This window comes from Scaptodrosophila lebanonensis, unplaced genomic scaffold (genome assembly GCF_003285725.1).
Source record: "Scaptodrosophila lebanonensis strain 11010-0011.00,11010-0021.00 unplaced genomic scaffold, SlebRS2 tig00001412-arrow-pilon, whole genome shotgun sequence".
Taxonomy (NCBI): Eukaryota; Metazoa; Arthropoda; class Insecta; order Diptera; family Drosophilidae; genus Scaptodrosophila; species Scaptodrosophila lebanonensis.
Window position 1 is genome coordinate 422191 of NW_022060739.1, and position 23695 is coordinate 445885.

General features: G+C 40.1%; 1 protein-coding gene across 3 annotated transcripts in view; it reads right to left on the bottom strand.

The window, feature by feature from the left end:
* LOC115632047 (protein cappuccino) overlaps window positions 1–23695 on the bottom strand; it is a 38820-nt gene that overhangs the window by 10601 nt on the left and 4524 nt on the right. Inside the window, exons 1-4 of one of the 3 annotated variants that reach the window (XM_030529021.1) lie at window positions 16356–16449; window positions 13516–13906; window positions 6296–6928; window positions 3387–3905 (exon numbers count right to left, since the gene is read on the bottom strand). In XM_030529021.1, coding sequence (XP_030384881.1) covers window positions 3387–3905; window positions 6296–6928; window positions 13516–13810 — 1447 coding nt within the window. In that variant the 5' untranslated portion in view covers window positions 13811–13906; window positions 16356–16449. Of the gene's footprint in view, window positions 1–3386; window positions 3906–6295; window positions 6929–13515; window positions 13907–16155; window positions 16286–16355; window positions 16450–23695 lie in introns of those variants that run through there. The other 2 variants (XM_030529020.1, XM_030529019.1) reach the window with 2 other exon arrangements.

Genomic DNA, 23695 nt, shown 5'->3' on the forward strand with positions numbered 1-23695 from the left:
ATAAGCTGTAACAGTCTGTGGAGTCAGTTGTGGAGCTGTGGAGTCAATTGTAATAGCCCTGATTTCCGTTTGCGTTCTTTTCGGGAGGGTAAGGAACAGGGCTTATATGAGTCGTTCCTTAAGGGGTTGGGTTTACTTATTTATTGGGGCGATTACTCCGTTCTTGATAGTTGTGAGTTGGTGATTGTTAGGTGAATGCTCTTGAAAAATAGATTGATGTCTTATCATATGACGTCAGCAGCTGTTTGATAGTGCACGGCTGCCAAAGGTAGTGTGCTGGAGGAGGTGGGCGGTGGAAGGGGGAGGGGGAGATTGTAGGTAGCACGCGTCGCTGCATAAACGCCAGCTTAGCTGTGGCCAGGGAACTTTTGATGAAACTGCGCGCCGCCAACAAATTTGCATAACTGCTTGGCTGCATTTCATTGCCGGTCGGTTGTTGATGGTGCTGGCAAAGAAGCTTCAGGGCAGCGATTGCAGGGTCTGTGTCTGCTGCTGCTGCTGCTGCTGCTGTTGTTGCTGTTGTTGTTTTCTGTTGTCTATGGAATGGCGTTGCACGCATGCATGCGTCGCATTCATCAACGGCAACGGCAACGGCGAAGGCAACGCATCGTGCTAGGCAACACTTTCGCTGCCATCAGACAACACAAATGGCGAAAATGAAACGATGCCAAAAACCACAAAGCAGAACAACAAAGGATGATGGCATAAGGGCGTTAGTAGCGATGGTAGTTCCAGGAGAGGTTCGGTTGGGAGGTAGAGCAGAGGACGCCGAAAATATTGTTTCATTACGCGTTGCACAAACATTGTGCGCAAACACACTTCCTCTCTTCTGGTCCGGCGCGGCGTCCTTCGCTTAAGCTTGGCAACGTTACGTTGCCGGGCATATAAATCAGATTTTGACCAGGGCCGCAAGAGCTGCCGTCGTTGATGAAAAGTCGCGACAAAAAGCTGCTCCAGCAAACAGATGGCTAAGCGGGCAATACGGGACAGAGAGTTGCGAGTGTTTGCGGACAGGCGGGAGGCGGGACGCGGGACAGGCGCTTAAGCCACAAAGAATTGATGGCCACTTCAGACAATGACAACGACAACGGCAACGACAACGGCAACGGCAATGACAACCGAGAACCGAGAACTGAGAGGAGGCAGCCGAGAATGGTAGAATGGAGCAGCAAGTGCCTGCAAATTGTGCGTCCGGTTGCATTTCAGAATGCAGTTTTGTTCGCCATCGAGGCGTTAAAATGTTTGTTTGCATTAATTTGGGCGCATGAACCACAGACGACGAAGTTGAGCGGATGAGCTTACCAATTAGCGCATACCGCAGGCAATTCAAGGAGATTTGTCTTTGTGGGCGTGGCCTAACAATGCTTCTCCTGCTTATAGGGAACCCTTTCAAAATGTTCGCCAAAGTTTGGCACTTCGGTGTCTGTAAATAGTTCTGCGGCTGCATCATTGGAATTTTTAAGCACAAATCTGCCCAAATTGGAGCCTTTGTGTCTGGACCCCAATTGAGTGTGAGTGCGAGTGAGTGGATGTGTGTGTGTGTGTGTGTGTGTGTGTGTGTGTGTGTGTGTGTGTGTGTGTGTGTGTGATGTGGTATTTGTAGAGTTTCGGGGGCATATTTGCAAAGCATACCAAGTCCTTACATACACAAATATTGTTGCATAGATGTAGGGATTATTGATTAATTAAAGAGATATAATAAGATTCTGCTATATTAAGCAATATTTAAAATGTTCATTCCTTAAAACATGAAAACTTTTTATAACCTCCAGTATTAAAACATTACAAAATTTAATTATCTGCCATTACCCTTGGATTGGAAAGTTGACTCTTCAGATGACTATGCCAGGTCGTTAGAAAGTTTCATCTCAGAACACCAGGAGGACCAGGAGAAACTAATTAGAATGATTTACGAAACAGGTCCAAACACCGTTTTTTCATTGCGCTTTATTACTAAGAAGGATACGTTAGAAAACTAACTCAAACATGCTGCACTAAAACAAATTCGATCTAGACTTTCAGTTCCACTCAAATAAAGCAACAAATATCTAACAAATTTCACCTCAACTCCTAGGGGTACAGATTATTGTGGTGGAGGCCTGCTTAGGAATGACGATTTTTACGAACTTTACGCGATGTTTGAAACTATTTTATAGAATCAGTAAAAAGTGGAAGCTATGACGGACAGCCTAGTTTGCCCAGATACTGTTTTGTTTCAGAGAACGTGTTGGATGCTTTCTTCTCCACAGCTACGGCAGAGTTTATTGTGCAATCATGCATCCTATTAGCAGTTCGACCTATTTCATAGTAGTCCGTTAGAGCTCCCGCCACTATCTGAATCCTGTTTCTGCTGCCTCAATCAGGCATCTTAAATGAAACCTGGAGGGGTAGAAGATGCCCGCCTCGGCCCTCTTTTGTCTTCGAGTACAAATCTTTACAAACGACAAAACTAAAAAAATTTGTAAACCAAATTCTATTCTAACTATTGAAATTAATGATTTTAATAATTTGTATTTGTATTCTATAAATGTAATTTCGTATTATATAAACCTATATGTGTATTACATTTAAATTTTAATTTTTCGGTAATAATAAGATTTCGATTGTCAAGCAAACTTTTGTTTTTTAAATTGAATTGAATTCCCTTATAGAAGTTGTCAAAGAATCTATCGAAATCGAATGTGAAAAACTAAAATGGAGTACTGCCCTTTAAGTTGTCGCTAGTTAATTAGAAATTAAGTAATTTCGAAGGATTTTAATTCAAAACAATTGGTTTTAGATTTATGTAAATACATATATTTTCTATATTATGAGCAACAAAAAATTCTATAACAATACTAATTAAAAAATTCTATGATATTTAGCACTTAAGACTCAGAGAACTGTTGCCAGATTTGAGGCTAATATTCAGTTACCAGATTCCAGCACATTTCCCACAACATCGTGAGCTGTAACTGGTCCATTTGAAATTTATTTTAGCTTCGGCTTTTCCAAAAGGAATCACTCCTGCGAAACACGTTTAGCTAACGCTTGTAACTTAAAATGTTTGGCATTTAGGGCAGCGGGTCATAATTCAATTGCTGATTTGATTTGAGTTGGAGCGTAGTAACTAATTGTTAACTCTGTTAAGCAAACAATAAACGCAGCGAAACGTGGCGCAATTCGAAATTTGCGAGGCAACAAAAGTTAAGAAAAACAAACGAAAGGCGCAAGAAAACGTGGCAAAAATTGACAGGTGCTGGTGCCAAGAGGTGGAGGGGAAGGGGGAAGGGGGGAGGGGAGTAACCTTTACTGTTAGATTGGGTTGTAACTTTGCGCTTCACTTGAGTCTTAGAAGCAACGAGGAGTAAGAATATGGGGATAGAAAAAAAATTCGACAGACTTACCTTCGAACTTTTCATATGCAGCGAAGCTTAACTTTTCCGGTACATAAGAAGAGCCGCGTCGCGGGCCAGCACCAGCCATAGCACCACCAGTAGGTTGTTCAGGTAGCTGGGTGGCTGTTGCAGAGGCGGATGCGGCGGCGGCGGCGGCGGCGGCCACTGAAGCTGCCACCGGTGTCGAGGTGGCTGTCAGTGCGGCAAGCTGCTCATTGGCGGGGCTCTGTGCGCTGCCACTGCCCTGGACCGCTGCTGCCTTCTCAGCCGTAAAGCTAGCGACTTTCTTGAGCACATTGCTTGACAGCAGCGGCGTTGTGGGCGTGCCAAAACCGGGCGGCGGCGGCATAGGATCCACATGCCCAATGTCATTGCCATCATCGTGCTCAGCGCCTTCAGTGGTCGTCGCCGGTGGGGGCGCCTGAGATTGCACAGCTGTTTGGGATGATTTAAACGAAATTATAACAGTTGATTGCGTTTCCGTAGTGCTGCCTGTGCTGCCTGAGCTGGGGACGCAGGGGGGCGTGACTGTAACGAAACGAATAGACGAACAGCATGATTTGTTTGTTGTGTGCAATTTTTTCATTTTTTTCCTATTTTTTACTTAAACACTTTCATTTGCTTAAAGCAAATTTTTACGAGCACCGAACGCGGAGTGCTTAGCGAGCCTGCCATACCCTCAAAATAAATGCTCAACCCCCTCCATCCAACTCTAACAAGCCGCTTATCGCGCCCATCATCATCGTCATCATCATCATCATCATCGTCGCCATCGTTGGTACCGTCGGTAAAGAGGAGCCTCGCGCGCTTTACCCACGTGTATCATTCATTGTTCAACATGATTTAATTAAAATTTAAACTTTTTTTCGGCCGTCTACACTCGAAAGGCTGCAAACAATGGAAGCACAATGCGCAGGATTCAGTCCGCGTGGTGGCGCTGAGATGTGGGCGGGCTGCTTCCGGCTGACATTTTGTAAACAATGAAGACGTGTTTGAAATTTTTAAGTTTTTACAGATGGAGCCCGTCTCCAACCCCTCCTCCCCCAAACCAACCTCACGAACCGCTTAAACAGCGCGTGCTGGCTTTAACTCGTAAGCCCCGCGTCGTCGCTTTCATGGCCTCAGCCTCATTTGCCGTGCAATTAGGGTCTGGGACGTGGGGTGTCGGGACACAATTCATACGTGTGTGAGTGTGTCGGAAAAAGGGAAGGGTAGGGTTGGTGGGAGGCTATGTTTTTCGGTCTTGGGCAAGTTTTATTTTTTATTTCGCAGGCAATTATATAATTTTTAAAAATATATTCTGGGCGCTTGCATAAATGTGCCAATAATTACTTTGGACCCTAACTGCTCGTGTTTGTGTTTAATATTTTTTGTTGCTGCTTTGTTTTAGGAACGCGCTGCTGATCGGATCAGTTTCAAGGGGCAACGAGAAAGCGAATAACTTAATTAAAAAACTTGTGTTGAGGTCATTTGGATAAACAACGAATTAATAATCTGTAGCTCCTTCGTTTCCGTTGTCCTAGATGATGCCTTCAAAGGCACGATTCGATAATTGATTTTTATAACCGGATGCGAAGACTGACTAAATTGAAATGCATCGAACTCAAAAAAGAAACCAAAGGCATAAAGAAAAATGTAATACAATTAAGAAAAAGCTTTAAATATTATTTTGAATGGAAATAATTGATTCTTTCGTAAACTACTCGAAGAATTTCTGTTGTACATACGAGTATGTGTAATTTTTAATAAATGTCAATTTTTATGCAATTGGCCTTAGACGAATATTTGATTAGCATTTGATAATCACTTGGCTAATGTAATTAAAATGACTTTTAAATGCTATTAGACAAGCACAAACGGCCTGTTTAATTTTTCAGATCAATCTTATTTGTTTTGTAAGTATTCAATAGCCGTTAATTTCTATAAATTTTAATTTAAAATCAGTCGCTGCGTATTGGCCAAACATTTTCTGGGTGTTCAATGCTGTTGGGGATTACTACTCGATGACCATAAATCCACAGATTGTAACAAATGCCAAAAACGAAAGCTGTTCTTTATTTTGGACAATTGGAAAATTGGAAATACTGTGCGATGCCCATAACTGTTTGATAACTTTTGGGTAGTATTTCATTGCATTATTTCATTTTGTATGGACATTACAATAGATATGTTTCGGATTTTGGAAACTTTCACCACGCACACTTATTAACTGCTGCTATTGTGGGGGTATTTATATTTTTTATTCAACATTGTTGTCATCTGGAGACATGTCGCTCCTCACTTCAATTATAGTTGGCACTCTGGCTTACAGTTTGACAAGCACTTGTTTCTGCGCTTTATTTGTGTTTGCCTTTGAAATTGGCGCAAAAAAGGGACAAGCTTTTAGATTTTGGACCTAACATACACCCACACACACTTGAGTGGGCACCGGCTGTGCTCTGAAGTGAGCTGGAGTGGGGGACAACAAAAACAAGAAATGTTTTTGGGTTCGCGACTCGCCTTGTTATTTGCGTCGGTCAAGTGGGAATTTAAATAATTCGTGAACTTTGGCAAAACGCACAAGCGCAAACAAACACACATACACAAGCAAGCGCAGACACACACACACACACACACACACACACACACACACACACACACACACACACACACACACACACACACACACACACACACACACACATGAGCTCCCAACGTGCCGCACTTAATGCGTTTGTAATGGCAAACGATGTTGGTTTTGAGTTCGCATCCCCCTCGAAGAGGAAAAAAGAAAAATACCAGCTCTGCCATATGAGTTTAAATGCTTTGAGTTGCCTTGAATGAGTAATGAGCAAATAAATGCAGAGTCGCACCAATATCCCCTGTTCATTATCCTATATTCCCAGCCCCACTACTTTTCCCATATCTTTAGGACTCACCTGTGTCTGTTGCTTGGATCGTTGTTGGTGGCGTCTGCGTAACGGCCGTAAAGCGAGACGACAGATTCTGCAGTTCCACTTTCTTGGCCTTGGATATGTTGAATAGCTCGCCATTGCTGAGCGGTGAGCCCACGGCGTTCGTGGAGCCTTCGGTCGTCTGCGGCGAGGATGCACCTCCACTGCCCAAAACCTGGGCCAACTTCTTGCCCAGCTGCAGAGCCATAAGCTCGTCCGGCGAGCTCTCCGGCGTTGCCTCGGCAGCGATTTCTATCTGCTGCAGCAGCTCCTTTTCCGCTTCCTCAGCTACTCCATTGACCGTGATCAGGTTGTTGGGGTCACTCCCTTCGATGTGCAGATGTGTGGTTCGGCTGATGCTCAGGCAGGCAAGCTTATCGGCGTGACAGCGACGTTGCAGCTCCAGGACAGCGCGTGCTGTGCTCGGCGAGAGTGTGTCGCCGGAGGTTAGACTTATCTCGCTGAGCGGACGGTCCTTTGTTGCCTGAGATTTGTTGAGCAGCTGCAGGCGAAGTTGACTTAAATCGCTGAGTTCGGCAGGCGTGGCAGAGAAGTAGGGATTCGGTGCCTCTGGGAGTACTATCGCTATTTCGCTGTTGCTTCCAGGGGTGCGGGGATCTGTGAATAGGGAATCGGTGCTTGAGCAAGACAAGGACATGGCGCTAAAAATGCCCCGTGAGTGTTGCCGGCGATGATGCCGATGATGTTGCTGCTGATGCTGTTGTTGTTGCTGGTGTAGCGTGAGCGTGGAACTGGAGGCGTAGCAACAATCGTCGCTGTTGCAATTATGAAATTCGCAGGAATCGGTGAAATCCAAGCTGAGAACGTCGTCTGGCAAGGGCAGCAATAGAGAAGGGGGAAAGAAGAGAGAGAACAGAAAGAACAGGCAAGAGAAAGCCCAATTGTTGTGCAATTACTGTACACTCAAAAATTAATGTTTCAAAATCGTCTACAAAAATAAAATCAAATGGAATGTTCATAGTCAACCATTGACTTACAAAATGGATAATTGTAGATGTAATTGTAATTGCCATATTGTAGAGGAAAACAATTATACGCAAGTGGCGTAATTTGTTGTAATTTTTGAAGTTAATTTTTGTCTTCGTTTTTATTAGCTTAACAGACTTGAGCTTAACAAACAGAAACCAAACGATACTGCTGTAAAAAGCATGTTTTTCAATATATACCGGACCCATTTCACTAAATTATAGATCAAATTTCGCTGTTTTAAACAAATATAAACAATTTAGTTAATTAAAAAAAACTGATCTTATTTCAGTGCATATTACCCAAATAAGAATAAATATGCGATTTTTGGCAAAAAAAGGCATTAAATCAAATAATGAATTTTTTACGTCAAGTCAAGCTTCGTGTACAGAGTTTAATTCCCCATTTTATGCAACTTGATCGCAACATTTGTAATTGAATTGAGCAGAATTGGCAACGAATTGATCAAGCAAGGGATTCTTGACGATCGAGAACAAATTAATATTGAATTAATTAATTGATTAATTAATTAAATTAATATTGAATTAATATTATTATAAGCCAGAATTCGAATATTTAGAATACGTTCTCGTTCGCTTTATGTGTGCGCCGATCATTAGTGGCGTCGGTTTAGGGCACTTTTCTATTGGTTGCGTGAGCTATATTTGAAGAATCCCATTTGAAAGCTAAGTTGATCTTTTCGCGTTAAGGATGTGCCGTTGTAAATAAATCAGTTTTTCCTAATTTTAGGATGCCATCAGTTCTTTGTTGTTTCTGTGAGTGTATTTCGAATCCCTATGCAGCTACAAATTATGAGCTAGCTGCCTAAAAATGTCTAATTAAAATAACAAAATTATGAAAAAAGTACGACAGCTGCTTTTAATAATTTATGGTCGGCGGGCGCTTTGGACACGGCTCATTCATAAGCGACGCGCCATGTGTAAAAAACAATTAAACAAAAGTAAATAAAAACAAAGCAACGCTCGCATTGGAAGCCAGTGGAGAGAGAGTAGAGAGGCAGAGAGAGTGAGCAAGAGCGAACAAAAGTGTGAGAGGGGAGAGCGACTGGAAAGCGTCGCTTAAAAGAAAGAAAAAAACCAAAACAACAACAAAGCCCATTAAACGGCAAAATTATGAAAATCTATATGGAAAATGGCCAGAAAAGAAAAACAGCGAAAAGCTTGAAACACAATATACCAACAACAACAGAAACAACCTATAATAACAAACATAAACAGCTCAACAAAAAGGTTAATACAAATGAAAATGAAAAGAAAAATTCGAAACAAATGTAAAACTCGAAACTGGTTTTCTGGCTGCGATGCTTCTGGAGTAATTTTTGTTTGTTGTTGGTATTGTTCTTGTTATTGGTGGGGACTTGGTTTTGCTTCTTTTTTTTTTTTGGTTTTTTGGGTGCGTTTGTCTTGTATATGTACATATGTGTGTCTGTATGCGCGTGTGTAAAAACAGGCACGCACACAAATTATTTAATTTGTTGTGGTACTAATTAAAACAAATTAAAGCAAGAACAGAACAAAAAAACAACAAATACTGAGGTCAGCAGCAAACAAAACATAACAACAACCAGAGCAATAATTAAGTAGAATTTAAAAAGTCTAGGAAGCCTCTATAAGTAGACACCTGATGATGCTGGCAAGAGCCACCCACAGCCAATTACCTTACAAATCTGTGTCGGTTTGTGTTTGTTGTGCAGTTTGTTTAGCACTTATAAGCACACAACTTTTCACTTTTCACATTTTCTAATTAGAAAGAAAAACCGTTGCCAGCGACGACAGCAACGACAGCGAAGCGGAATCTTGCGGCGATCTGCTTGGAAGCGAGTGTAAAGCGTTACTAAAAAACTGGTTAGGCGGCATGGAAATGGAAGCCGCGCTGGAAATTAAGCCCAGAGAGAGAATACTAGGTGGATTGACAGAGAGGTAGATAGATAGATAGAGAGAGAGAGAGAGAGAGAGAGAGAGAGAGAGAGAGGGACAGACCAAGCCTAAGCATATGCATGGTAGTTCGGCTGCTCAGATTGCATGACATAAAGGGCGAACAGACAAAAGAAGCAGCACAAGGTGAAATATGCATAGTAAGGCGTGCTCCGGCTTATGAACTTGATCGAGTTGTGCAGAATTGAAATTGGTATATATTTTCCATATGCACTCAAAAAGTAGCCAATAATAGTGGAACACTTGAACCAAGGCAAAATATTTGAAATGGAATACATTGTGCACCATTTGAGTAAATTCGGGAACAACAACAGCAACAGTTTCGGCTTCGCACTGTTTTAGAGCTCTGTTGAGAGAAAAAATACCAGCAGCTGATTCTGGCGTCATCTGCTCTTCTCCAACATTCCCCACATGCTCGCTCTTTTGTTTTGCTGCCTCATCCGCAATTGTTGTTGCCGGCTCTTTTTGTTGTTGGTGTTGTTTTTGTTGCTGGTGCAGCTCTTCAAAGAGCTGCTCGATGAAAGCGCAATGCTCGCTGTCGTTTATTTTTTCTAAGCTTATATCGATCGACGTGGTTTGTGTCTGTGCTAAGCTCTGCATTGGCTTTGTTGTTGTTGTCTGCGGCGGCTTTGGAGCTGTGCGTTTGCGCGGCTGCCTTGCAGTTGCGGTAATCGATTGTTGCCTGACAGGCGTAGCTTCCTCATCGGTGGTATCGACACGCTGACACAACTGCTTGAAGCTGCGTCTGTGTTGTTTTTTCAAGCGCGGCGGCTTGGTTGGTGCAGCAGCTTTTTAAAATGGGCAATAAAAATATAAGTGCTTGCTTTTAGGCGGCAGTCATTTAAAAGTTTGCTGGAGTCAATTGAGAGTTACAAACTTGGCATGCAGACACAGAGATAGGGAGGCAGAAGAAGAGTACTTGAAAAATTGTAAACAACATTTAAGACTTGAGAATGCAGTGAAAGGGAGATGAGGAAGCGACAGTAAGAGAAAGAACTATATTGGATGACTGAGCGAACCAACATACAGTGGATTTTTTATATATTTATGTGACGAAAATCAAAAAAATTTGAAAAAAAAATTAGTTGGGTCCGACTGTATATGGAATTGCGAAATGAAATAGAAGTTAGGAAAATACTTCATAGCCTCGACAAAGCAGTAAACCCATGTATGATGGTCATGCAAATCTCATTCTGTAATATCACTGCGATCTCCTTGTTAAATTGAGATTTAAATTATGAGTACTAAATATTCACTGTTTGAGGGCACGAATAATGAAACGGGTGATGTCGGTGCGATTGCCAAACACAACAGATGAACTCTCGACAATTGTTTCTACCAAAAGGGGAAAGGCTTGATGCCCTGAATCGGTTGTTATTATAGATACACATATTAAGCCAGAACAGATTGAAGTACAAGAAACCCAACAAAAATTATGAAAGATTTTGCTGAAAAGCAACAAAATCGGAATAAAAGAACTGGCACCATTTTGTGAAAACACACCACTGTGCGTAGCACAACTTAACAACTTTACACGAAATTGTACAAGCAAGACTATTAAAACTAATTGCCATAAATATTAGCGGTGGCTGCGAACTTGGGCGCAGGCGGATGGACGTGGCAAAAGGCAGTGCCACGCAGCGTTGCCACGACCGTCATCATGAATCCCACAACCACAGCCACGTGCCTTTTATGCAAAACTTTCTGCGTGTGTGCCGCCACCTCCAAGCGGTAGCTATAGTAAGTGTGTTTAGGAGGAGGGTATTGAAGGGCGTAGCAACAGTGCTTAATTGAGCACGTTGCCAGTTGCAGTCGACAAAACTAAACCAGCAACTCTCAATGGTAGCTAGTGACGACAACGACGACGATGACGATGACGACTACAGGCGGACATGGCCAAGCAGTAGGCCAAAATAACAGCACGGCTTTTGATTTCGCAAAAATGGACGAATGTCTGCCTGCCTGCGCCTCCACATGAATTATGAATTTATGCATTGAAAAAGGCAAAACTTGTGAATATGTTGCCTCCTCTTCTCTCCATGATGCTGAAGCAACGAGGCCGCTGCTATCTATTTACAAAACTGGTCCAGGCTGGGCTGGGCCGGGCCGGGGCATTCTAAAAAGGAATTTTTGATATGAGCTTGCGCGCCTTGGCACGTTTAGGATTTTTCGTTGATTTGATTTTGGACTTTGCCTGCCAGCGCGGTTGCCTCCCTTTGGCCATTTTTGTTGCTGCAATGGCGCTGCAGCGATGTTGCTGTGAATTGCTTTTTGATATGATATGCCACTCTGCCTGCCTTCCCCGGCTTGTGCCGCCTTCTTGGACGCGCTTTTGTAAGCAAAATTTGTTGAGATATTTCTGCGCAAATTTTATATTTCAATTTGCTGGTGGGTGGCTGCTAGGACGGCACAGCAGGGCCAGACCTGAAGACAGAGTGTGCTACCAGTAGCTTTTGAAGTCGCATTTTTTTTTTTAATAGACAAGCTAGTGGGTTTCGGAAGGAAGGTTATAGAGAAGCCAGGGTGTGTGCGAGTTATGAGGAACGTAAACGTGCTTTTATATGCTGGCGTCAACATTTCTTAAAGCATCAGCTTAAAGATTCCACATGAATAACTAAAAATCCATAAATTTTTGATTTCACTTTGCAGCGCTCAGTAGAACTATTATTTGGCCAGTAAAACGCCAATAACTTTTCAAAAACAACAGCAACAAGAAAAGCGCTACTCTCTCCCTCTCCAGAAAGCAAACTGCTGCTGCTTTGGCTTATGATGAAGAACTTGCAGATGGATGCTGAGGGGGGATGATATAAGCGTTGGCCATAACAACAACTATAAAGTTAAGCTCAGAAAATCAAAAAGTCTAGCGCAGGCAAACAACAAAAGCTGCGAACGGGGCCAGAGGAATGGGAGGAAAGGACTGCAAAGAAAAGCATAGTAAGAATACAAAAACAAAAATGAAAAGACCAAGGAAAACGAACTCGGTGTAGAAAATTTCATAAAACTTCAATGAAAATGAAAACTTTTCCAAAAAACTTGCCAAAAATTCTTATTTAAACTACGCTTAAATTGCAATAAAGCGGGTGCTGGGTGGGTGTTCATATGGATTGGAAGCCTAGGAAGGCGGGAATTGGGAAGCTATGGCAAGCAATCGCCAGAGTTGCATAATAAAACAAAAGTCAAAAAGTATCACAAGAAATCGGAGATATATAAAATTGATATAAAGCACTGTGGTTCCAAATTAAGAAATAAGCCTAAAGAAAAGTTTTTTTTATTGGAAAAATTACTTGAAAAAGCGATTAATTAAGTTGTGAAAAGAACGTGAAGAAAATAAAATGATCTTCATTCCAGGGAGCAAGTCGCAGTTGTCTGTTTTGTCTGATTTCATGAGCATTATAGCCATAAATGACAGAAAATAAAGCATGTTAAAATCGGTCTCTCTGTCCTGTTCTGTTTCGTTTAGCCAATTGCCCGTCTGAAAGTAGTTTGAAATACATATCTATCATCAGCTAGAGCAACCGGACCAAACAGGTCTCTATCTTTTATTATTATTCTATGGTGGTGTTTATCACCCCTGAAACAACTTAAGGAAAACTCAGGTGCAAATAATAATTTCTGCCTTTTATGAATGTCTTTTGATGGGATATAAATCAAAGTATTTTTTATGACATTTTCTCTCGAGTTATTTTTCAAAGATTCAAATAAACAGAAAATGTTGTTCTGACATTTTTTCTTCTTTATAAATGCTGAAAGATTTTTAATCAATATCCGAAATTTGTTACAGCTATCAGTTTTAAAATGTTAATTAGGAAATTTAATCAGATATGATTTTTATACTCTGTACTCGATGGGTAAAGGGGTATACTAGTTTCACATTATAAATTGCCTTTTCAGCGATTTATATATTGTAGGAAAGTGTTTGTTAGAACAGAAGATATTCATATATTCCTTGCTAATTTCAATTCTACCTATGTATATGTATTGTCGCTGTGTCACGACAACTAGCCCAGATCTAATTTAATAAGCATATTGAGCATAATTGAGTTGAAAAACCAGTTCAGAATTTGGAACCACTGTACGGTGATGGAGATAACAATAAAAAAGTTACAAATTTGAAAAATGTCAATGGGGGAAGGAGTGGTTGCAAGGAAGTACAGCGCAGTCGAATCATAAACTGACAAACTGAATTTGATGCGGAAAAAGAACAACAACAACAAACGAAATCAAATGAAACCAAATCGAGCTGGGCACTCGAAATTGACTTACGAAAATCTATTTGTTCACTGGCATCCAATTGTCCTCTGCTGGCATCCGGCGTCGGTGCATCGGAGGCATTCGCCTCCACATAGGTGTGCGTGGGCAACGCCGGTGGTGGCGCCATGAGAAACGCATCCCGAATGCTCTTCTTGCTCATCAGTCGGCTCAGGACTCGCGCGCGACTCCCCCGTCTCTCGCCATGGCGCAAGACAGTGGAGCTATTGGCTGACTTTTCATCGGAAGTCGCAGTGGCTGACGCCGATGGTGATGGTGACACACCCGCGTGGGCATTTGTGTTGCCCATTCTGGGCAGTTGACTTCGTTGTAATAGTCGTGGATGTATTTGTTGTTGTTGTTGTTGTTGCTGGTACTGGTGATACTGGTGCTGCGACTGCTGTGGCTGCAAAGAAGTTGACAAAAATCAATTAAAAAGTTTTCAATCAGACGCATTGTTTGTTTGGATAAAAGTTTCTGTTCGAATGATTTTTCTGGGAAAATGTTGCAAAAATATGAAATGAATTAGTTGAGCAGGTGCGGATTAAGGGGGATTGGTTGGAGGACTGGTTGCAGTGGCAGTTGACACAAAAAAGTTAACTGGACTGTGGTGGAGATTTAAAATGATTTTCTAGTAGTTTGTTGAAGGTCTCACATATAGTAAAGTTCTGTATTGTTGACATCACTTCCTGACCGAGCTAAATAAATCTGAATTAATGAAGCAAGCATTTTGAAAAATAATTTCAAACTACAGTTGCTACAAATTTGAACTAAACGTATTTGTAGAAAGTTACCAAAACTAGTCCTTGAATTTTGTAAATAGCTAGAAGCGGAATTTCAAAACAGATCAAGTGAGAGCGAAGGATTGCAAGCAATTAAACCACAGTCATAAATTGGACAGAGGTTTCTGTTTAGAAAATATATCATCACTTATGGCTAGTCTGAATGTAATTATATGTAAATTTGTTGATAGCATTTGTTGGGGTAGGAGCAGTAACTAGAACAGGGAGAAAGGAAAATGAAGTGAGCATTTTAGGCTTGTAAAAATTATGTTCTAAGACCATTCAAATGCGTATACTCATTTAGTGTGAGTGTATGTTATGCCCAGAGCGAAGCGTGGATCAACTATAAAGAAAGTTATGTGTAGAAATGTCAGTATTGTATTCAAATACCACCAAGGCACACCGAAACTTGTGTGTTCCCCATATTGTCACGATAGCATTCATTAGGAAGCCAGAGAGTAACTAAATTCAATTGGAAATATTATTACAACTATTTGTCCGTCTCAGTGCGGAACAGGTTGGAAAAATAGACGCCTTGAACATGGGATTTGCTATCTGCTTATAGACAAGAAATATCTTCATGCCAAATTTGTTCACGCTCTTCAAATGGTCGGTCAGGCAGGTCTATATTGATTCGTCTTAAGTTTTGGAAGTTTGTTCGAATTCCAATGATACTGCAAAGTAGTAGCTGCCATAGAAACGATATGTTTTGTTTTATTTAAAAGTACATTTTTAAGTGCACTACTTGAATTGTTTTTAATTTTTCCCACTCCAGCATTAAGTATTTCTTATTATAAGTATTGCTCCTACACGCACTCCACTTGCTTGTCTCGATAGAGTTCTCAAGAGGTGAATCAAGTAATAAATTGTTCACATCAAAGATTAGCGATAATTTTTAATGCTAATGAGCTCCATAAAGTTAAAGCTCTTATGTTCACCTGCTCTCAATTGCTAAGCCCCTAAAAATTAATCTGCGTTACATTTTATCAAAAAATAATCTTTTTGTTTTTGGTGTTTTAATGAAATAAAATTTAATGCGCTCTTTGGTGGCCAATGACGCGCTCACTGTTCGCTCGTCATAAATCACAATAAAAACAAATTAACACAATTTTTATCGCCTGTGTTGTTGTTGTTATTGTTGTTTTTGTCGATTTTATTATGCAGCCGGCGAAGCGTCACGTCTTCGTTTCCCGAGGCTTTTGAACATAAAAATAGGCTACTAATTGAAATACTTGAGAGCGCGTTGAAATTTCGTTTGTTTTTTATTTTTGCTCGCATTGTTGTTGTCGCTATTGTTGCTTTTATTTCGTTTTCACGCAAAATTAATTGACAGCAATAAATTTTGTAGCTCAGGTTGGACTTGGACTGGACGAAGGGACGACGCCAAAGGCGGTTACCCGCCCACCACGTGACTCATGAGGCGTTTGCTTGTGCATAATGAGGACGCCATGTCCTTCGCACAAATCAGTTTGCAATTATGAAAGAGAGCGAGAGCGCAAGAGCGCGGCGGAGAGCGCGTTGGTGAGAGCGAGATGGATTGGGGCGCACACACATTGTGTGCTTAATTGTGTCAAAAACGCAATTTTGTGCAATTTGTGTGCCACATAAATGGAATTAAAGCGAGAGGTACAAAGGAAAAATGTTCCGAAATGTACGCACATGTGTTGTTCTCACACTTACGGCGAGGCCGGCACACTTAGGCGCACTTCCGGTGCAATTTATACAAATTTGTGTTTGCTGTTTTCTATTTTTGTTTCCTCCTAGGTATGTGGGTGTGTGTTGGGGTGCGGCTTATGGGCATTATGAATGTGTTTTTGTGTGCCTTGTGCTAATGCGCCAAGTTCGTGACAGCGTCTATTTCCGCTAGACTCACTTCACTTCACCCCATCACCAGCACGCGCAGCCTAGCAGGACCTTCATCATGAAGAACTCTCTGCCAAGCATTCACTGCACTGTTCACTGTTCACCGTCACTGGCCATCAATAATGACTGCCGTGGTCACACACTTCCGTGGCGTAATTCCACATTTTCTTTATGCGCGACGATTTCCGTTTGATTACAAATTTCATTTACCAAATTTTACGAGTGCTCCTCTGCTCATGGCCCTCAGTAGCTGCAATTTTGCTCAAACTGCATTCACCATCACCCAAGTGTCAAAGAGTCGACAACGAGTCGAGTTGGCCCAAGTGTCAAATGCAGCGCACACGTAAACAAAACGAAGCTCAGTGGCCGACCAAATGGCCCGAATGGCCCGCTCAGCTGTTTGCCTAGGACAACAAAAAGCGAACCGGACCGAACCGAACCGACTCGACTCAGTTTGTCCCGTTGCGGGAAAAATCGATGGCACACTGAACAGAGACTGCCGAGACGAGTAAGTGCCTCGACAGTGGCACTGAGAGAGCGAACAGACATACGTGCCAGTACATTTAAGAGAGCGCTAACTGATAACAACAACACCTATACACTGAGAGTCGCTTAGAGTTGAACGGATATTTTGGTTACAGGGGTGCGCTACGAGAGCAAAAATAACTATAAAATAATAAGAATCAATTTGAAATGTATGTAAAATGTAATTAATATTATCATCGTTATTATAAATATAATATTACTATTTTTATTGTTAACTTTATGTTTTTATATTTGTATTATGTTGCTTTTAACATTTTCAAATCCATTGTTATTATTTTTAATATTATTAGTTTATTCTTTATAAAAGAGTATCTAACAGTTATACAAATAGTTTCACTATCGGTAAAAAAGCGGCGTTTTTAAAAAATATGTTAACTATTATTGTTGAATCTAAATGAACTTTATGACCTTGCTTAAATTTTATATAATTTATATTTAATTCTAATAGCTGGTATTGTATTGTATTGGCAATTCAATTGCTTAATATTCATCCATTATTCATAGACAAACATTTTAAGAAACTCCAGATCTCGATATATCCAATTGATTTAAAGTGCTATTAACCAAAGGTGTTTTGTATGCCTAAGAACAAAAAACGACATCAAATGTATCGAACTGTGTAGCTCATTGCAGTGTCGCTTCAACCGACGAAAATATTTTTAGTTTTATTAGCATGTGAGCGCGTGATTTTATTTTAGTTTGAAGCTGTGGGCTTTTGACTAACGCTACTTACTATATATGTTCTGGGGGAAGTAAAGCTATTGCTGTGACTCATATGTATAGTCCACAGTCCACGCATAGTCCAGTGGCTAAAGCTCTTTGTGGAGAAGCTTACACACTTTGGCCTGCCGGCAGTTCTCAATAACATTCGCTGGCTTGTTTACTTTGTTTATCAGCTCCAGCTGATTATGTGCGGCTTTTTTTATATACTTTTATGTAAGTATATATATGCGAGTAGGGTATAGTACTTGTATATACATATGCTATATAGGTACCCATCCATGCCCCACTCCACAATTTAATGTTCGCACATTTGCCGCTTCACGCGACATTTTAAATGCAAATTTTGTGTCGCTCATTTCAAATTCTCAAATTCTACACTTACTCATATAATAAAATGTTTAGCAGTTCATACCCAGTGCTCCCCCCATTCCTCCACCCCCCTCCCCACACCCAACCCCAGCAGTGGCTTGTTATCGCTTTAGTGTGGGAGGCGCGGGGGTTTTTGTCTGTTGGTCAGCTGCTGTTGTTGTTGTTGCTTTTGTGTGATAGATATGTGCGCGGAGAGGTTGTTGTTGCTATTATTTGTTGTGAGCATTGTGTTAATTTTTTATGCCTTCGCTGCTCTTTGGTACTCTTTTTTTTGGGTCACGAGTGTCAATCAAAAGTTGGCATTTTTTTTTTTTTTCAGGTTATTGCTGGTTTTTTTTGATAAGCCAGTTGGTGGGCTGGGCGGTTAGCTGCTGAGTGGCCAGCAGTGCGTAAATAAATTTATATTGTTGACGAGCGTCATTGATAAGCCCCGCATTCGACCCATCAGTTGATCAGTGATGGGGAAAGGTGGGCCTGGCAGGTGGACAGATGTGTGAAAATTGCCGTCTTCTTCTGTCTGGTCACGTACGTGCGCCGTTTTTTGTGCTTAACATCACACTCTTAGAACAGCCCTGTCCAAGAAATCCGCTTTTATTTATACTATAAGCGTTCATTATGGGCATACATGTAATGTGAATTATTTGTTGTAGCAACAACAAGTTAGATGCTGCGACTTGCGACGTGAGATGCCACAGATTTTCATTTTAATTAGACTAATGCATCAAATCTAATATGCTGCCATTGTTGCGGGTGAAGTACTTTATATACAAGTAGTAGAAGTAGAAGAGTCTATCCAGGGTGTGGGACTGCAAGTTTTGACGCTGAGGCGTGTATGTATGTCACTTAATTAATTTGCACGCTGAAGCGACGTTAGCAGAACGTTAGTTAAGTTTCCAGCAGTGAGTGCCAGGGGAAGAGCAGTTGCCCGAGATGGAGATGGCGACGGAGTCGGAGGCAGCGTGTTGCATTCTGACACATTGTTTGACAAATTGCACGGCACTGGGGAGTTGGCTGGTTGCAGTTGGCTGGCGGCGTGACGACGTTCCGAACGGACGCACCAGCAGGACGATAAACTAAAGTAACAAAATCATCAAAGCCAAACTTGACAGCACACAGATATATATACATGTACACACACAACTCATAGCTTAATGCCAAAAGGCAACTAAAGCGGCTAAGCACAGCCAAACAAACGACGACCCACACAAGCAGGTGCAGCTCCAATAGCAACAAGAACAACAATGTTGCAAACTGTCGTCGCTGCCATTGATGACAACGCGAAAATGCGTTGCATCGTGGGGAAGATGGGCAGGCGGAGAAAGCAGGTCCAACTCGTCGTATGAGCAACAACTGAGCAACTATTATCAGACAGTGGTCTGATGCAGAATAATCCATATGACAGTATTACTTTAAAAAAGGTTATACGTTTATATGATTAAGAATTCCGGAGTTTCGACTTAAGCGAACTGGAAATTCAAAATAAATGGCCATCGAAATTGAAGTACCTAAAGAGTATAAGTTAAGAACTATTGCCATTTCAAAATGTCATCGATATTAGATAGCTTGACAACTTGAAATAAACAAAATCCTCCACATAATCAATGCATAATTTTTAACAAACACTAATTACTTGGACTTGAGCCAGCTGAAATATATACAAAATAAAATATATGAAAATCTTAATTCATTGAGCATCAGTATAAAAGGAAAACTTAGAGTCGCTGGCTTACAAGAAATTATCAGCGGCAGATGTAGATATATAATGGTCAGAAAGAGAAATGTTACAGGAACCATATAGTTCGCAAATGTTGTCTGGTTTAGTTTTTTTTCCCAGCTATTATTAGTGAACGCTCTCAGAAATTTTTTTAATTTTCCTGTTATTTTTTTGTGGATTCCTTATTAGGTCGGGAATTTTTGAAACTTTTTAACGATATCCGAAGCATATATGATATTTATTTCTCATACAGCTGCCATAGGAAACCAAACTTAGAAAAGAAAAACCATCGTGTTTGCTGATAAAAATATCTTTAGGAAATTTGGTATTTATGAGTTTTAATAAGTGCATCACTTTTTCAAAATCGGTGTACCAACAATGTTCGTTTTAATTGAAACAAGAAAGGAATGCTAAAGTCGAGCAGGCTCAACTCTTAAATACCCTGTACCACCCCACAAAAAAGTAATTAAATTAATTAATTAATTTAATTAAATTAATTAACTAAATTAATTTAATTAATTAACTAAATATTAACAAATTAAATATAAAATATTCCATGCATGCATACATACATTTACAATTACATCAGAATCGTGTCTATGCGTGTTTGTGTACTTGTACATATGTATGTATGTGTGCATTGAGCCTGGTTATATGGCTATAACTTTCTTTCCGATCATTCTATCATAATGAGACTTGGTATACGGTTATATAATTACTAACATAATGTGACTACCAAATTTTAGTTCAAAATTCCAAGAATTACGGGAGTTATAGAAAATCGTTAATAGGGGGGGAGTGGGGGGGTGGATCAGAAAAAATGAACAAACTCGTCCTTTCTCGGTCTCAGGAGAATCTGTATACCAAGTTTGGTTATTCTAGCTCTTATACTTTCGGAGATCCTTGCGTTCATACAGACAGACAGACGGACAGACGGACAGACAGACGGACAGACGGACATGGCTATATCGACTCGGCTTGTCATGCTGATCAAGAATATATATACTTTGTGGGGTCTACCAAGCCTCCTTCTGTGTGTTCCATGTGCACTCGCACTAAACTAATATACCCTTGTACCCTTTGGGTACAGGGTATAAAAACTGTGGCTGAAGTCGGGCTGTCCTAGGCTAATACGTTCTACTTGGTTTTAAATAGATATTGGCTTCGAATAAGAAACTTATATGTATGTTTTCGTTCTCACTTTGAAATTAGACACAACGACTAATACTTTGACTTTTAAATTAAACAATTTTTCCAAAATAATAATATTTCTCCGTACTATTGTTCATTTCCAGTTGTAGAGACGGTTGGCATACATTTATTTAATTACGAGTATTCTAATTTTAGTAACACTGCCTGCTTCTAACGTAAATAATTGTTTATATCCATATACAGAGAATTGAAGTTATAGAAGTCGATTTCTTTTCTTATAAATATATTTTTTAATATTATTTACTTTAAATGCCAATTTTTCCCACAGTGCAGCATCAGAGCTGCGGGAGCAACAACAATATTGTCGCCTCGTGACAGTCGTTCGCTGGTGCGCACGCGAATTTTGCACATGGAACAACAAAAACAATAATAACAGCAACAGCTATGACGACGACATGAGTATGCCCGCGGGTCTTACAACGCAAACAGCTGTCCGACTTGCAAGCTCCACTTGGCTCCTGGCTAGCTCTATGCTTGCCTGGGCGCTTTGATATCCAATGACAAAGTCAGTTATAGTCAATAAAAAGCAATGTGCAGAGCGTTGCTCTGTGGCGGTGCAGCTTAGCCAACAGATGGAGCTGCTCCTGCCCGTGGCAGGACATGTGATGGGTGGTGGTGTTGTGGAGGTACGACTATTTGGGAGCTTGCATTCTGCGCGGTTAATATCGTTAAAACAAACAACAGCAGTTGCAGCATTTTACGCACAGCACTGCCAACTTTCGAAGATGACAACGCGGCTGCCGCAGAATTTAAAAGTGGGCGTGACAGCACCAACATTGGCTTTGACAGTGGTCCACTGGCCTGACAATATTGAAACTAGGGAAAAAGCTGAAGCAAGCTTTTAGGCGACACAACAGCATGCAACTTTAAAATACGAGCACAAATATTCAACAAAGACCAAAATTGCTACAAAAGTAATACTGAGGATCTCAAAATTATGTGAAAACAAGATATTCCAATCTTATTGGAGGTATTTTTTAATTTTAAATGGCTTTATAGCAACGTTTGCCAACTCAAAAGGAAACCTAATTTAAAGCCTGTGATGAATTTTTTCGGTTCAAATAAATAGGTTATATTCCTTGTAAATGCTCTGGATTTGAATGCCCTTTATCTACAACATGACACTAATAGCTTATGATAACGTTAAAAAGGGAATATTGCAGGACTGACTTGGATTATAAGTTTTGGTGCCTATACAATTTTTACAACTCTTTTTATAACTTTTAAGGTTTTCAGGGTGTGACAATACGGTTAAGAAGCAGATTTAACGCATTGGAGGTAACTAAAGTAAGCCTTATGGAAGACTTCACAGATACGGCAAATAAGTGGCATAAGTGCCATTTAATTGAACAATTTCTGGAAGTCTGTGAAATTGTCAAACCCTTTTAAATGCATTGCGAATTGTGAATTAAAATACAAAATCTCAGAAGTAATATGTATATAAAATATTGATTACGCTTCTGGAAACTCGCAATGAAAATAAACAACAGATTTCCTAAAGAAGATTAAAAATTCCCCATAACATTTGAAAGAGGTTTTTAAACAAAATCTACAATGCAATTTTTTGTTTGAGACAAGAAAAAAAAAAACGGTCAAAACAACATTCAAAAAAATAAATAAACTGGCAATCATTTCAACAAAATTGAATAGTACCACCAATTGGCCAATTATTGACTTTAAAAAATGGTAGTATATACAAGTATTATTGACAAATTTGAATTTATTTTCATATTATAGGTGAAGTGAAATTATTTGAAAACCAATTTGAGACTGCATTGAAAAGTTATGTCTGTCTTCATTGCGGCTTTTCAGTATCCGTAAATGTTTGTTATGAGATGTATAGTAATAAATGTGTAACTTATAAGTAATAAATTAATAACAAAATAGCTTGTAATTAATATTATATACACCTAGCCCTCGCTTAACGCTAACTCTTTTAATGCTAACTCGGCCTAACGCGATTGCAAAATTGCTACCTTTTCTCTTTTAACGCGGTGCAATACCTCGTTCTAATGCGATTAACAAAATCGATTTTTTTATTTTGTCGATTATAGTATGAGTATTTTTGGGTATAGTAGAAAAAGGGAAGTCCCACTTTCTACACCATCAGAGTAAGAATGAGTGCATACTCTTATGTCCATACATAAATAGTTGCTAAGGTGAGCAAAACTTTATTTCTTCAGACGCGCACATAGGAAGATTAAAATTCTTGTGATAAGTGAAATGGTTTAACCGTTGAATAAAATAAAATGGTATTATACAAATTGCAGTTTCTACATGGCAGCAAAAGAAAATAAACCATATAAGGAGAGCTGCTATGAAGCTTTACGAGCCACTAAACAGTCGAAAATTGCTGATTTTTTTGCCACGCAAGGGGAGCCACCATATAAAAAATGTTAATTACTAAAGGTGCTATAAATGCCACTAAATGAATTTTCATTTTATTTTAATACATATGTGTTCTCTTTTTACTTTTGAAAACTTTTGCCATTTGAATAAACCTTTTTATGTTTTTGAAACTAATAAATTTTCCGCATTTTCCGAAGTTTAGGAACGTAGCCCCTCATTTTGTATGAAAATACATGGCTCGTTTAACGCGATTTCGCTTAACACGGCGTTTTCAAGTGTTTTCAAGCCCGCGTTAAGCGAGGGCTAGGTGTATTAGGAATTAATTATATTTTATTTATCGACTAAAGCACCGTCAAAGTTTTAACTCAACTTCGCGCTGCAATTTCTTCATATGTACATTTGTGGCCTTTAATGTAAAAGTTGAATATATTAAGTATGTATATTTTGCAATGGAAACTAACGGCTTGCCATTTCGCTTAGAATAAACAGTTATTTATAGGGCCTGTCTATTTTCACTGACCACAGCGACCTGCTGATGGCCAGGTCAGCCCATGCCGAAGGAATGTGTCAGGTAGCCAAATGATAGGCACTGGTTGCAAAAACTATTCGCAAAATGTTGTATTTTTGTTCTAGTGGT